This window comes from Spermophilus citellus, assembly GCF_964194105.1.
Source record: "Spermophilus citellus genome assembly, chromosome: 3".
NCBI classification, from domain to species: domain Eukaryota; kingdom Metazoa; phylum Chordata; class Mammalia; order Rodentia; family Sciuridae; genus Spermophilus; species Spermophilus citellus.
Genome location: NC_138184.1, coordinates 172,987,055 through 173,002,871, shown reverse-complemented (window position 1 = coordinate 173,002,871; position 15,817 = coordinate 172,987,055). Strand labels below are relative to the sequence as shown.

The 15,817-nt window shown below is 35.6% G+C and overlaps 1 protein-coding gene across 1 annotated transcript in view; it reads left to right on the top strand.

Moving 5' to 3' along the window:
• RELN (reelin) overlaps nt 1-15,817 on the top strand; it is a 469,728-nt gene that overhangs the window by 209,796 nt on the left and 244,115 nt on the right. Inside the window, exon 7 of the mRNA XM_081286786.1 lies at nt 14,034-14,130. Within this exon, the coding sequence (XP_081142912.1) occupies nt 14,034-14,130 (97 nt within the window). The remainder of the gene's footprint in view (nt 1-14,033; nt 14,131-15,817) is intronic.

The following is a 15,817-nucleotide window of genomic DNA, read 5'->3' as shown; positions in this document are numbered from 1 at the left end:
GTTATCAAATGATTTGTTTCTTTCAAGGCAAGTTCATTTCTGTCACACTAATTCATGGTCTTCAATGAGTTTTCTTGACAAATATAAAATGTGACTTTTATGTTGTTAAAATTCTGTTGTTTTTTAAATCAATAAAATGTGATTGATTTTGCTTCACCCATTTTCATGACTGATCTGATATGTGCTTTCTTGGCAAGAATTATAGATTTTATGTCCCTTTTACTTAAGTTATGGTTTTTCCTATTTTAGTTTTTAAAAAAATCTTTTTTTAACCTTAAGAAGCCAACTGCTTTTGTCTTCTATCAGATATGCTTTAGATTAATTTACTTTATCCCTATTGCCCACAGTCTCCTTCACTTAGCCTTTTGGAGATTAAAAAGAGAAACAATAACACCCTCATTATTTGAGAGATGATTTTGTTGACCAAAAGGTGGCATAGGCTCTGAGATCAGGTCATTCTAGTTTGATTCCTGAGGAAGATGCTTGCTAACTAGGTTCACTGAGAAAAGTGAAAAGCCATTTTCCCTTGCCAAGCTCCATTTCCTTACAGTAAAAATAGGGCAAATCTTGTCCTTACAGCTTTGTTTTGAAGATGGATGCATGTGCAAAGATTTGGGCCAAACGCCTGGGATGTGGTCATACTCAATGTTAGTTCCCTCCCTCCCACCCTTCCTCTCCCTTGGCCCCTTCTTCTCTTTCCCTTCTTTGCTTCCTCTTTCTATTCCTTTCTTCCTCATTCCTTCCCTCTCCCTCCCTCCCCAGATTCTTCCTCCAGTGATGTATTTGCACAATGGACTATTCACCTCTTCTAAATCCCAACACGAATTTTTTTTTAAATCATTTTTAGAAAAATAGTCTTAATCTAATCTATTTGACCTCCAAGTCTTCTTTCATTGCATTTGCATGAAAAACAAACATCGAATCAAATATATCTATATTACATAAACTAAGAGACCTATATCAATGAAAATAGCATCATAGTAGAACCATAGAGAAAGGAAAAAAAGAGGGTCTTTTATGTGCCATTTAAGGAAACAATCTGTCAACAGAATGCTACTTTATGAGTACATCCTAAGTATAAATTTCTTAAAATAAATTGAGATCTTTGTTAAGAAAAGGGAAAAAATATTTCTAAGCACCATTTTTTGCCCAGGAAAAATTCTCTACTTCTTAACTTGAACTTCTTAAAAATAAACATAAACTCCCTAAGGTCACAAACCAGTATTCAGTAAAATCATTTATTCTGGTTAAATATTTGCGATAAAACAGCAAAGTCCCACTTTATTTTAGAACATTACAGGCAGTTTTCACTCTCTTGAAGTCTGTTTTCTTACTACATACTTTGTCAGAAGATTTTTGTCCCTTATAAAATTATCTTTGATTCTCTTTATTCCACGGAAGCATCAGAAACATTCTAGAGCTTTGTGGCAGTGTGGAAATAGAATCCTTACTGCCAACTCTGTCTCTAGGCCCTGCCACACACCACCAGATAGAAGCAACAAGTGCTAGGTGTACTGCTTGGGGCCAAATTGCCATGACTAACTACATCACAAAATAAATGTGAAAATGCTGAAGAAAATGTCTTGCTTATATGAGCATGTTTCTCCTGTGAGGTTCTAAAAGTTTCATATGCATTATTCAATTTGTAATTTTTATGGACAAGTAAAAGGAGAAATTAAGAAGCTAAAGTTAGCCAGGTATGGTGGCACACACCTGTAATCTCAGTGATTCAGGAGGCTGAGGCAGAAGGATTGCAAGTTCAAGGCCATCCTGGGTCACTTAGTGAAACCCTGTCTCAAAATTTTTAAAAAGGAGTAGGGGAGCTGGGTAGGGGGCTTGGTAACGTGCTCCTGTGTTCAATTCTCAATAAAAAAAGAAAGAAAGAAAGAAAGCAAAGAAAGTTATGCTTATTATACTGTGTTGGAGAGGTAGGTCAGTTTAAAAGTAGAATTATTCACTACTCATTTACTTCAATTAACCTCACTACAGGAAATCAATTTTCCTTTTACTTCATGTAATCTCTTTAATATTCAAGTTTGTTGTCTCATATACAAATGACTACATAAAAGACAAAGAACATAAAATGATAGAACTTTTACTGTGAACAAAGGTAATAGCAAAGTTACTCTTCCAAGTGTTTGATGGCAGTTGGGATAGAACCAAGAAAAAAAATTTTTATATCAATGCAGTATTGAATGTACTGTCTATTCAACTATTTGAATTAATTTAAAACTTAGTAATTTTACTTGGTGAAAAGTTAATTAATACGAAAATATAAACAATAAAAATGGGCCTTTAAATATATATATATATATTACTTATCAGTGGCCCTTAATTTTATTTGTTGATACATGATGCTGAGAATGGAACCCAGGGCCTCACACATGCTAGGCAAGTGCTCTGCCACTGAGCCACAACCCCAGACCCCAAATAGGCCTTTTCTTTACATGTGACCTGTATTCTTTTTCTCCACAGGCAACTGGTATAACAGTTTCTATGAGTCCTTCCAGAAATCCCACAAATTGTTTATGGTTACACAGGTATAGTTAGGAATCTGTACACAAACTCACAAACTAGGGTATCAGAAAAACTCTTTTTACTCTTCCTTATCCAACTTATTTCCTTTTTATTGTAAAGTTGGTGGAAACTTAATTTCATTGAACTCTGGTTTGCCTTGCCCCACTTTGGGGGTGTTTAAACTAACTTTCAGAGGCAGTTTATTATTGATAAAACAGGTGATAAGTGGGGTTGCACCTTTGTTTTCTAGACATTTATTCCTGCAGATATGCACCAAGTCCTCCTTTACCTCCTCTAGTCCTTGTTGACTGTTTCACACAGCCTTTGGTCCTGTCTTCACGTCAGTCACTATGTTTTGAGCCCTCATGAGGGCTCTGTGCCCTGAACCTGGGGCATGGGCATCTTTGTGATGCCATGTTCTGGTATACAATTGTGCAACTATGGTCCTTCTGCCTCCTGGGGCAGCACAGAGACCTTCCATTCTTTTCTCCCAAATCTCTCCTAGGACTTTACTAGGAATGTGGCCCCTGATCTCTCCCAGACTTTTCTGATTGCCTCTTCAAATGAGAGCTAAGAAGCAAAGTTTCAAATGAAGAGAATCAACAAACCAATACAGTAGTAGCTCAGGCTTGATGGAGGGACTTCTCCACTTTGGCTTTGCCCTGATGCTAGACCACATGCAGGCTTACCCCTGGACACAGCAATCCAGGCTGAGAAGGAGTGCAGACGGAGCAACACCAGTTTATCAACAAGTGTGCTCAGCTGCACTGCTGAGATGGGGGGAATCAGTCATGTCCTAGATATGTAGTAACAACCCTCCAACCCCCTCCTCCAAAGATGGGAAGGAAAATCTCATATTATTAAATTTAGAAGAATGTCAGAACCACAGATACACTTTATTTTATGAACTTTTAATTTAAGCAGCCACAACTTGCACCTCAACTGCACTTTCATAATTTCTTTTGTGAATTAAACTATTTTAGCTTAGTATTTCATGTAATCAGAGAATAATCTTTATTTTTCATTAAAGAAATATACTTAAAAGCCCAAACCTGGACCATCTCAGATTCTTGTCAGCAGGAACATGGATAAACAGTAAAACAGCCACACAATAGAATTCTACTCGGCAATGAATTATTGACACCTGAAACAGTGTGAATGAATCTCAAAAATATTATGTTGAATGAAGGAAGCTAGACTTGAAATTTGAGTTTGTTCCAATTATATGAAATCCATAATAGGCAAAATTATCTAAAATGACATACATTAGATCAGTAGTCATTTGGGGGATAAAGTATTGACTGGCAAGGGGCATGAAGGACCTTTCTGGGGTGATGATCATGTTATATGTATCTTGAGAGAGTATGGGCTACATAGATAAGTGCATTTCCAAAACCCAAGATCTGTGTTTATGGCTGCATGTAAATTTACCTCAACAAAATTTCAACGATTAAAAAAAGCAAAGAGAAAAGGAAGAAATGGGTAATTTTTCTGATTTGTAACTTAGAGTGGGAAGAAAACTAAAAGGTGAATGAATTCTTAAAAAACAATTAAGTTTTGTTAAGCATCTTTACCCTCCAGACAATTAGAGTCAAGGAGGAATCTTTGTTTTGCTTAAGTTATCCCTTTAATCCTTGTTTTCTGAAGATTACAGAAGGTATCCAGAGCTCTAATATCACTAATGTTCTAGAGGGAAACAGGACTATTAAAACACACAGTGATAGATGTCAACTGGAAGACAACAGATGTTTCCCCTCCAGCACAGTGATAGAACAATAGTAATAGCAAGCGCGTCCTATTCAGCAGAGATTGGGGGAAAAGCAGGAGTTGCCCTCAGAAGGAGCATCTTAGATGAGTGAGCTGTGATGCCAACAGAGATATGAGACATCAAGAAGAAATACACAAATTGTTCTCAGATCCTATGGTACATGAAGATTTTTGTCAGCTGATTAGGATACAGAAAGCCCCACAATTTACAGCTTAAAGATCATAAACTCTGCTCTACCTGATATTCGCTTAAAAATACTGATTTGTTGGGTAAATTAGTATGAAAGTTTGGTGATTTGGCTTAATAATATTCTTTTCCTTTAAGAAACACAATTGTTTGGACAAAAAAATACAAAATTATTGAGATTTTTAGAATGAGGATATGTTATTCTAGCTAAAGCTCAATTCAGTGATTGCTTAGAAGTCAGGCAAACAGTAAAACCTCTCCGAAGTCTATTTGTATCTTGAAGTCCCGCCCCTCTCCATAAATTATGAAAGCATTTTGTAGTCAAGTGTGAGAACTACCATGTAACTAGGGTTTTCAGGGAAGAAGTAAGACTGATGAACAAATAGCTCAGAAAGAAATCATTAAAAAAACCTGTTTTATCCAATTTTGTGGGTCATTTTCTCAGTGTAAGGCAGTCCCGTGGATAGTATGTCTGGAAGATAGTGCTGGTGGAAGGGGAGCATAAGCCCCCCCCCATTTTTTCAAGAGTAAGTTACTACAACAGATTGTGAATAGATGAGAAAAGTAAGGCAACATAAATATTTGCCAAAACCTCAAATATATCATTGCATTTGAGGGTTTGGAATTATAATTTAATTTTTGGAGATTCATGGTGCAGTATTCTGATCCTCTGTGAATCTTTCTTTTCTTTTTCTCTTATTTCTCCCTCTTGATTTCTTTACTTCTTTCCATTATCTCTCACTTTGTCTTCTCTTTTGTTAATACTTTCTCTTACCATAAAACTTGCCCCTAACTTTCTTCTCTTGCTTCCTCCCCCTTCCTTTTACTTTTTTTCCTGCCATGATGTAATTGCCCTGGGGAAAAGCTTCATCTACAATAGAAAGGTTAACCACAAGGCCCCCCACTAATAAAAGAAGGTATGAATTGGAGGCTTATTATTTCCTTCTTTAATCTGTGTTTTAGATGACAGAAACAAGAGCTCACTCACTGGAATTAAATGTCAAGTACATTTGAAACAAGTGAGAAAATATTTCTTCAAGCAGCGTGTCTTAGAATTCACCATTGTGGGAGACAAGAATATTGTGTGCAGTAGTAGGATTTCAGAGGGGTTATTTTTAACCTATTTGTCATTGTACCTGTTAATGAAGAAGAGATCAAATTTTCTAACTCCCTAGTGAAATCAGAAGAGTTCTTTTACCTTCCTCAGTGAGAAGTAAATGAGAAGAATGAACTATAAATGGAGTTTGTCACTTTCAACATTTAAGGCATGTGTTAGCTCCTATAAAAAAGAGGCATGACATAGTTGAAGGGGATATTATTCTCTTTCTTACACAGTGAGCTTTCCTTGCTATTTTCTAAAAATTATTTCCCATTTACAAAGAGAATGGGGTGTTTTGTGTTTATTTTTTTTAAAGCTTTATCTTTCACGTTTTGAAAATGATCATGGCTTACATGTCATGACCTCTTGATTATAAAACATGGCCTCTTTATTATAGAATATGGTCAAAGGTTGAGTGTATTGGTTGTGGAGGCCTGAATGGAAGGTGCAAGGATCATCGGTGTCTTTGATGAAGTCAGCTATTGCCTAGCTACCACATGACCTGCCGGGTCACATTTACTTGGGTGAATTCACCAGTTCCTGATGTGGCCTCACTTTTCAAGTATACGTCAGATTTTGTCTGCACATGGTATGATCTACACGGCAGAGACACAGTATCTTTGGATCAAGAAGTTATAAGAAGTTTTTTTCTGATTTTCCCAGTTTTAAAGAACTTTTATGTAATTAGAACTAATGTTATAAAAAAAAATTTAACATCTCTGTACAGAAATGCTGGCGCATAGACAATTCTGGCTCACAGAACGTCTCATTGCTTCTTGCAAGGCTGAGTATAATACGTTGACCCCTTTAAAAGCAATAAATTAGGGATAGATAATACGATGTCCTCGGTCTTGGGGATAAATGGCATGTATCTCAAATGAGAATTTGATGATGACTGATGGTCAGTGAATTTCCAGGTGATTAACTTGTTTCAGCGCAGTGCCTGACTGCAGACTGAATGATTTCACTCTGATCTAAAATGGAGTGAGTCATGTCATTAGACTACTCTTGAGAAAATAACATTTCGATTGATTACTTATTGTTATCAGGATGATGTCACCATCCATTCATAAATCTCCAGTTGTGCAAAGGAGTCCAATTTTCTCATTAATCCTCCTCCTCTTTCCTGTGTCCTGAAAGCCCTCCTGAGTCACTGCAGCATGTGGGGACCTTGGTCTCCAGGCATATTTCACTCCCGGTCTCTCTGTACCTACTCACTGGGCAGTTGAGTTGTATTTTCATGCGTAATAGTTTTAAAATCAAGATAAAAGGCATAATTATACCTTCAGAAGGGCACTCTCTATTGCTCAAATGTACATCCTATATAATTCTTTGGCCCAAGACAAAAACAGCCACTAAACTTAAAGAGAAGGACTGGGGGGAGAGACTGGCTTAATACAAAACTAACAAGCTTGAAGACTGGCAAGGAGCTTGTTACAGTGAAAAACAAAATACTGGTTCAAAGTGTTTCTTTTTCTTTTATGTTTATGGTTTGACCCTCTTTTTGTCGGTCATCAAGTACCAGCCTTTATGCTTACGGATTCTTTAATGTTTTTGTTAGTAAAAAAGAGAGAGAAAATGATGTACACATAAAATATATTTTGATGAATTATCTAAGGATGTAGATAGCCAAAAGGAGTGCTGAATTTGATTCTTAGGTACTCAGTCCAGTGATTTCGCACAGTGTTTTCTATGAAATCTGTTTCTCTTATGTTTGTAGTTTCATTACTAAAACAAAATCCTTTTATCCCATAAGTGAAAAAACAATTTTTAGAACAGTCATTTTGGATTTTCAAAATAAACTTTGACAGTAAAAATTACAAGCATTCTTTGAAATGCACATTTTTTATAGAACTGGCATTTTTTTTTTCTCTTACTGGCTGCATTATGGTACAGTGAGAACAATGCTAAACTAGGAGTCAGGTTCTCTGTTTTATCATTTTAATGATGAGGGGGTAATGAGATGCAGTGATAGTGCAGGTCCCCTCTAACTTGATGATATGTGACCTCAAGTAATAGATAAGGCTCATGTGGAACCCAAGCATGTGGTAAATAGGTTTAAAGAGGGTTTAATAAATTCATGCTTTGCATGGTCCTTGAAGATTGCAAACATTTCCCTTGAAATGTCTTTTAATCATATTGTTTATGAGAGAATATATTTTGATGTGGGCAATCCCTATGATGTGCCTGTTTGTTAGATTCTTATGTTCTGTTTTTGTATATTGAGAAAAAAAGAGAAAAGGTTAGAGAAACATTCAGCATTTTACTATTAAATAGAGAAATGATTCATTTCTAATCCTTAGCCTGGGAAGTCACATTCCTTCTTAAATTGAAAAACAAAAGTCTGTTTATCTGGGATTATTTAAAACTTTCTTCTTCCCACACATAACTGAAGAATATGTTTCCTAACTTTACAAAGCTCATCATTTTCCTCAGAATGAGCTATATGAAAGAAATTTGGCTCTAAGGCCCACTGATTTTTTTTTCCTTTTTAGTAGAGAGGATTGAGCCTAGGGATGCTTTACCACTGAGCTACATTCCCAGTCCTCCCCCCCCCCTTTTTCTTTTTGAGACAGGGTTTCTCTAAGTTGCTGAGGCAGAACCTCAAACTTGGCAATCCTCCTGCCTCAGCCTTCCATCATTGATTTAAATGTCACAGCAAACAGATTTTTTTTCTCTTTATGAGCTTAAAGAAAATCAGTCCATTCATTATCCAGAAAATTGAACCCCAGTTCTCAGGAACTTGTGGAACTTTTCCATAGAGGAAGAATAGTATGTCAGACTATTAGGGATTTTTTCAGAGGATAACCTTTGGAGTTAAATATCTTACTCCTCTCAACCTCACTAAATCATAGACATAGAGGCCTGAGAAAGTGAGGAGGATAGGGCAGAAGAACACGTAGCATTCAAACATTTTTTTGAAGTTCTAAAGTGACCCAGGAATTGTTGTTCTTGAAATTTGCATTCTTAAATCTGAAGGTGGTTTTTTTGTGTACTTTTAAAATCTTTTATTTTAATTTGTTTTTATGACAGAAGAATGCATTACAATTCATATTACACATATAGAGCACAATTTTTCATGTCTCTGGTTGTACACAAAGTAAAGTACATCTGAAGGTTTTTAAAACACATCTCATAGTACTGATGCAGCTCACTCTTCTCTTCTGAAACTCCATGTCCAACGGTTTTACTTTGTACTATCTTGTCTGTACACCATCAAGATCATTGTACTCATCATGAAATTTTATTTATCTTGCCTTTTATTATAATGTGTATAGAAGTAAAATGTATTCATGTGTATGAAAGTAAAATGCTTCATTTTGATGATAGAAAAACTAGGAAGTTTATAGTGTAGATGCACTAGCAGAAAACCCACTTTGATGGGCAGCACTAATAATGGTGCTGCACAACATTTATCAATGTTTAGTTGTGCAAATAAGTCCTATTTTTCTCATTAATCCTCCTCCTCTTTCCTGTGTCCTGAAGGCCCTTCTGAGTCACTACAGGATGTGGGCATATTTCACTCTAGGTCCCTCTGTGCCTACTGATTGGGAGTAGAATAGAAATGCATCTTGCTGCTGGTAGTCATGGAAAAGTCAGGGAAGATGGGTAGACTTGGAAGGGTTCACACCGAAGCGTCATGATGATAGGCTGAGCTTTCCAGAAACCAGACTAAAGGCAAGCTGATTATTCCTCAGGGATTCATTCCTGGGCCTCTTCTCTTCTTTATATACCCTTTCCTCTCTCCTGACCCCTAAAAATATGCATTCCCATGTTTTCAACCAGATCCTAAACTATCATATCAGTCTCATGAAGTTTTAAAGTTTGGCTAGTCATCTCCAAGTGTCAGCATTTTGTATAGTTTCTGAGTCCTATGATTCTCTAGAGTTGTACACTCCAATATGATGGGCACTGGTCACATAAGAGTGTTGAACACTTGAAGTGTAGCTAACCTGAAGTGAGATATGCTGTAAGTATAAAATATACCCTATAATTTGAAAGTATAGTGCAAAAATATAATGTAATCTATTTAATAATGTTAAACTAATTACATGTGAAAATATAACAAATATATCGATTAAATGAAACATTAAAATTAATTCATTTTTTAAAAATTTTTAATGGCCATTAGAAAGTTGAAAATTATGGCTTACATTACATTTTTTACTGAGCAGTGATACTCTATAGTGAGTCTGTTTTTTCTCCATCTCCACCTTATTTCAAGGCACTGTTATATCTTTTTTTTTTTCAAAGAGAGAGAGAGGAGAGAGAGAGAGAATTTTTAGAATTTTTTTTTAATATTTATTTTTTAGTTCTCGGCGGACACAACATCTTTGTTGGTATGTGGTGCTGAGGATCGAACCCGGGCCGCACGCATGCCAGGCGAGTGCGCTACCGCTTGAGCCACATCCCCAGCCCCGCACTGTTATATCTTATTTGGGTTATATCAATAGCCCTCAGTCTTTTATACCTCCAACCCATCATTTATTGGAGTCATGTTCCTAAAAGTTGGATTTGCAGCATGACTTTATAAATGGAATAAAGGGAGTTTGAACCCAGTTCTATGATTTATTAGCTATTTAATGTTAGGTGATACTGTATCTAAATCTCAGTTTATCACCTTCTAAATGGGGATATAAAATATATAAGGGGGGCTGGGGTTGTGGCTCAGCAGTAGAGCGCTTGCCTAGATCCTGGGTTGGATCCTCAGCACCGCATAAAAATACATAAGTGAAATAAAGGTTAATAAAAAATATATATAGGGACAATTTTATATGAATTAATGGAGGCATTGCTTATGAAGCTCCTAATACAGTGCCTATCACTTGGGTAATGGTGCACAAAGCCCTTTGTTTTCTAGATTCATCTTTTGCTATTCATTTACATGTACCAGAATGGTTCCACCCACGCTGACCCCCTGAACTCACACTTCAGCTCCTGTCTCATAATTTCTGCATAATTTGTGCCCTGATGCTCACTTTTCATCCTTGCTCGAGTAACTTCTGTTTTCCCTTCAGGCCCAGTACTGGGGGCTTTGGAAGCCTTCCCTTCCTTTCCCAATCTGAAAGAGGTACCACCACAGCCACTCTACATTCTTGTTAAAAGGAGGAAGGAATAATGGAAAATGTCACCAGCATTAGCAAGCCCTGGGTCTCAATTGCAATTCTTCAGCTTCACAGCTGTGTGACTTTGAGCAAATGCTTCTCCTGTCTGAAGCCCAATTTTCTAATTAGTAAAATAAGGACAGTGATAACTTCTCTCTTCTAGGATTTAATTTAAACCTTTAGGACACGATAGAATACAATAAATGGCTACCATCACGTGTCATTGTTTACCTCTCTGAATTTCTGTCTGGAATGTGAACCCCTGGAAAAAAAATGACAGTATTATATTGGTCTTTGTACCACGAAAGCTTAGTGCAGTGCTTGTAAGTGCTTAACGTACTTCTGTTAAGTACAAGAATGAATTAATAAATGATGAATGAATAAATAACACCACTGGCAGCTAAGAGAGGGTTGGATTTGACCACCTAGAGGGATGGGCATTCAGGGTAAATTAAAATAAATTATCTTGACAAACCCAGTCAGACTGGAAGAAAGGACATTTAAAAGACGTCGGCAGGAAGCTGACATGTTTGTCCCATCAATCCTTGGTGAAACCATTGTTCCTCCAAGTAGCAACCCAGAGGATATTAGCTGGTAATGGTAAATCTTTGATTCATCAATAGGGTAGCAAAGCCTTTTAAAATTTTTAGGTTTTGGAGATATAAAATAGCACAAAGAAGAAGCAAAAATCTAGAGGGGTTGGTGAAAAGAAGAGCTGAATCTATTTGGTTTTCTCTTGCATTTATTTTTTAAAAATGTGTCTCATAGCCACTACTGCTGTTCCACAAAGTAGGAGTTTCTCCAAACGCATCCATGGTCTATTCGCTGATTCTCTCATTCCTGGCTGTATTCCATCCACATCAGTACCACCTTTAAACAATATAAGTTATCTATATTCTACCTGAATCGTATTTAATCAAGACTACTGGAAGAGAAAGCCTATAATGCATATTTTATAGAGATATTATTTTTAGGATATGGTTGATTTGGGACTATGGATGAATATATAGAGATAGAAGATTGCTATAGAAATTTAAATAGCAGGCTTCAGATTTCATATTAACAGGAATACCTTGAGGTAGTGTCCCTAGAAGCTGATATCTGATAACCATTATGAGATTTGAACATTGTTTTAATTTTCTCTGTTAAAGTTGATGTTTCTCTCAATCCGTTTCACAATGACTAGAGACCAAATAAGCCCCACTATCAGTAATGTCAGATTCCCACTATAATTTTTGTTCTAAATCTCTGTATGGTTATCCCAACCACCATCAATTTAAAGAATTAGAAAACCAGTAGTATGAAGTTCCGGTGATGTAGCTCAGTGGTGGAGCACTTGCCTAGCACAGCATGAGAGTCTGAGTTTAATTTTCAATACACACAAAAAATTTCATAATATAAATCCTCTGGGAGGAAGGATCAAATACATCATTTCTGAAGCAAATGCTGGAGTAAATGAAAATAGAGGAAATCCATGAGAAATTAATAATAGTAGTTATGACTGATACTTCATCCTTATTATATGCCAAACACTTGTTCTAAATTCTTTAGACCTAGGACCTTAATAATATTTCTATTTATGAAGTTGCCCTATATTCATTTATTCATTCAAAAATACGTATGGTATACAGCATTCCATAAATGAACATTCCCTAAAGGAAGAACAAGAAACAGATTTGTTACTCTTTCAAAGTTACCATTATGTCTCTTTAATGTCAAGGACTTTATTAGATTCTCGCTTCACAGTAATCAAGAGAAGATTTCAATCTCCTACTAAGATTTGTAGTGCTATGAGATACATTTTAAATTCCATATCAGAAATTCTTTTCTTCTGAAGAAATCAAATACTCTTGATATCGTTGATCTTCCTGTGCGGGAACACAGCTGAAAAGATCAGAATAATACCCATCATTTATTCCATATGGTAAAATTTACAGGAAGTACTTTCATTTATTTGCCAAGTTTGTACTTACTGCGCTTTTGCCTCTTGGCTTTCTGGGATACCTTCTCGTTTCACACAATTGTCGTCCTTCTTGAATGGGAGTTCCTACTCCCTCTCTCTGAAATCAGCTAAGAGCTGCAAGGAATAAGACCATGATCTCTGTCGAAAGTAAAGGGCGCAGTGCCCTTTCCACAGAGTTTGGCACCTGGAATGTGAAAGTCTTTGGAAACGTTCTTTCTGCATAAAAAACAGCTCTCATGTGGCTTGAGGATCTGACAAGGGGAATATAGATCTTTCTACATGTTAGGTATGTAATGATCACAGGTTGAAATGCCACAGTACAGAGCATTATGAACACTACCACAAATATACAAAATCAAATTCACACTATGCATACCTTCAGTTTCTACTAGGTAGACATGAATAAATTTATTTTTGAGGTCCTGCCCCAAGTTTTTATTAATATTTCATTTTATAGCAGTAAAGCAGCTAACTAAATTATTTCTAAAGTTGATATTCTAACTTGCTATCCAACATTTCCTTGAATTAGAAATTTTGTATATTTTGCAGTAATGTGCACAGTAATATAAGGACTGAATATAACATCTGATTCCATTACTTTTAGCGTAGTGCCTTGTATAATGACAATCTGAGGACAGTTAAATCATTTACAATGACCATATGCAAAAGAAAAATGTTTAAAATATGTAAAACATCTTTTTTATTTCAGATCTAGATTTTTAGTTCATTATATAAGTGGACATTACCTTGCTTATTTTTAATATTTTCGACCTTTTTTTTTTTTTTTGTATGTGTATGGTTACTAGGGATTGAACTCAGTGGCCCTTTACCACAGAGCTACACAACCAGCTCTTTTTGTTTTATCACTCTAAGGTAAGGTCCCCCTAAATTGCCCAGGCTGGCCTGGAACTTTAGATCCTCCTGTGTCAGCCTCCCAAGGAGCTTGAATTATAGGTGTGTGCTATAGTGATTAGGTGCAAACTTTCTTGTACTGGGTATAATATATGTAATATGTAATTATTGATAATGCTATCTTCCTTTACTAAGGGCCTACTATGAAATTGGTTCTGTACTCTGTATTTTCTGCATACCTTTATGTAATCCTCACTGTAACTCTATGATGTTTAAGTCAGCATTATTATCCTCATTTACAGGTGAGCAAAGTGAAACTTTGGGAGATTTAAGTAACTTCTCACCACTGCAAGTAACTGAAAGGATTGGGATTTATGTTCAAGTCTTTCTGGTTTCAGGTCTTCTGAACTTTGTCACCTTACCGTCTGTGAAATGAATATTTGAGCCAAATAACATTAACTAGTATGCCTTTCCTTAACTAAGCTATACACCACATTGTGCTCCTTAGTTCTCAGACTGGGAATGCATTCTGTGTTCCTGCAGGGTTGAATGTAACAACTGTGAAACTGGAGAACAGTGTGGTGCAATTATGCATGGCAATGCTGTCACCTTCTGTGAGCCATATGGTCCACGAGAATTGGTAAGTATGTGCTATTTATGTACATTATTCCATTATACTATTTACTGAGCTTTTTGCCAACAAAAGGCTCTCTTATACTCATTATTCAGATAAAATTTTGAAGTATTATTTATATTATGAATCCTGTCTCACATATCTCAAAATCATGAGATATAATTTTATGGTCTATTTTCAAATGTAAAAAATTAATTCAATAATGAAATGGACAACATCAATGGATCTCATTAAACATAGTGCATCACTATAATTAGATGACCTTTAAAAATAAAAATATGGTGATGTATGTTGTAAATGTACACACATATGTAATATATATAATTTCTAAATAACATGACTTTCTAAGTTATTTTATAAAGACTTGCTCTTAAAATTGTCCTGATTTTCTCTTTGCAAGTCAAAATGTTTGTTCTTCAAATTTATTACATTATTCTTAAACTTTGATTCCTAAACATGGAGGAACTTTGATAGATAATTTTTTAAATGAAAGAGTACTTTAAACAAATCAGATTTTTTAAAATTCTGGTTTATGCTAAATTACTTAGAGCTAAGTTACTTTTCTTTAATTTAGACTGATTAGCTGTTGCTTGCCAAAGATAAGTTCCTGAACCATATGTAAAATGAAGCATGAGCATTCTAAATTGAAAGCAATGAAACCCCTAGCCATCAGCATGTGGCTAATAAGCCTCTTGTTACTTGGTCCATCTCTCTTACACAATGACTACGGTTCATCCTGAAAAAGGATATAGAAGCAGTGATATGACAGGGCTCAAGCACTTTGCCCCTAATACTCTTGTGGCATCTTCTCTGCTTTGTTTTTCTGCTTTTCAGCTTAAACTTCAATGCTTGTTCTCTTGTTTTCTCCCATGTCTTCCTTTTCACGGGGCTTTTAGTAACCAGTTGTATTTTTCACCTGTGTCACACATTGTGTTTCACAATCATTGACTTTAAAAGTTGCCAAAAGGCTGACTTCCATGGCAAAGAGGGTGGGGGGAAAAACCTAAATAGGCAATTAAAAGTCAATTTAGTTATCAAAATGTGAAAACCAATTAATTTTTGCAACATGGTTCTTATTTTATGCTGCTTGGATACCTCTTTTATGGCAATAGGTACATTTAATTTATTAAAGATACAAGCTTCAGAGCATTGATGAATTGTAGAGTTGTAGTTGAAATTAGAACACAAACAGAATTAATTGGATGTAAATTAAAAGAATAGGTGCTCATAATTCAAGACTCATAGGTGTTACAATATTCTTACAGACACATGTGACTTCGATAGTGAAATTCTTCCTGGAAAAAAAAAAAGGATTTTCTAGTACACTTTAAATAATATTCCATGACTGAATTAATTATCTATAAACCTTGAAATAAAATTAAAGTTTTATCATAGTTAATTGAGCTTAGAGTAATTGCCTGTTTTAGAAGGTGCCCCCATTCAGTAATGTTTCTAGAAATCTTGGCAAGTTCTTTTTGTTTCTACTGGTTAATAGGAAGTTAAAGTGTCTAACAATATAATGCCAGAATTTCATATTTCCATAGCATAAAAGCTGAAACATCTAGTTTATTTGATCCCATGTGTATTTAATTCTGGTTGTTTTACTATATCCCAGTTTATTGATATCCCAGTAGGCTAGTTTTGAACTACATGATATAATTAATGAGATTAGCCTTGCAACTGAAAATGAAAA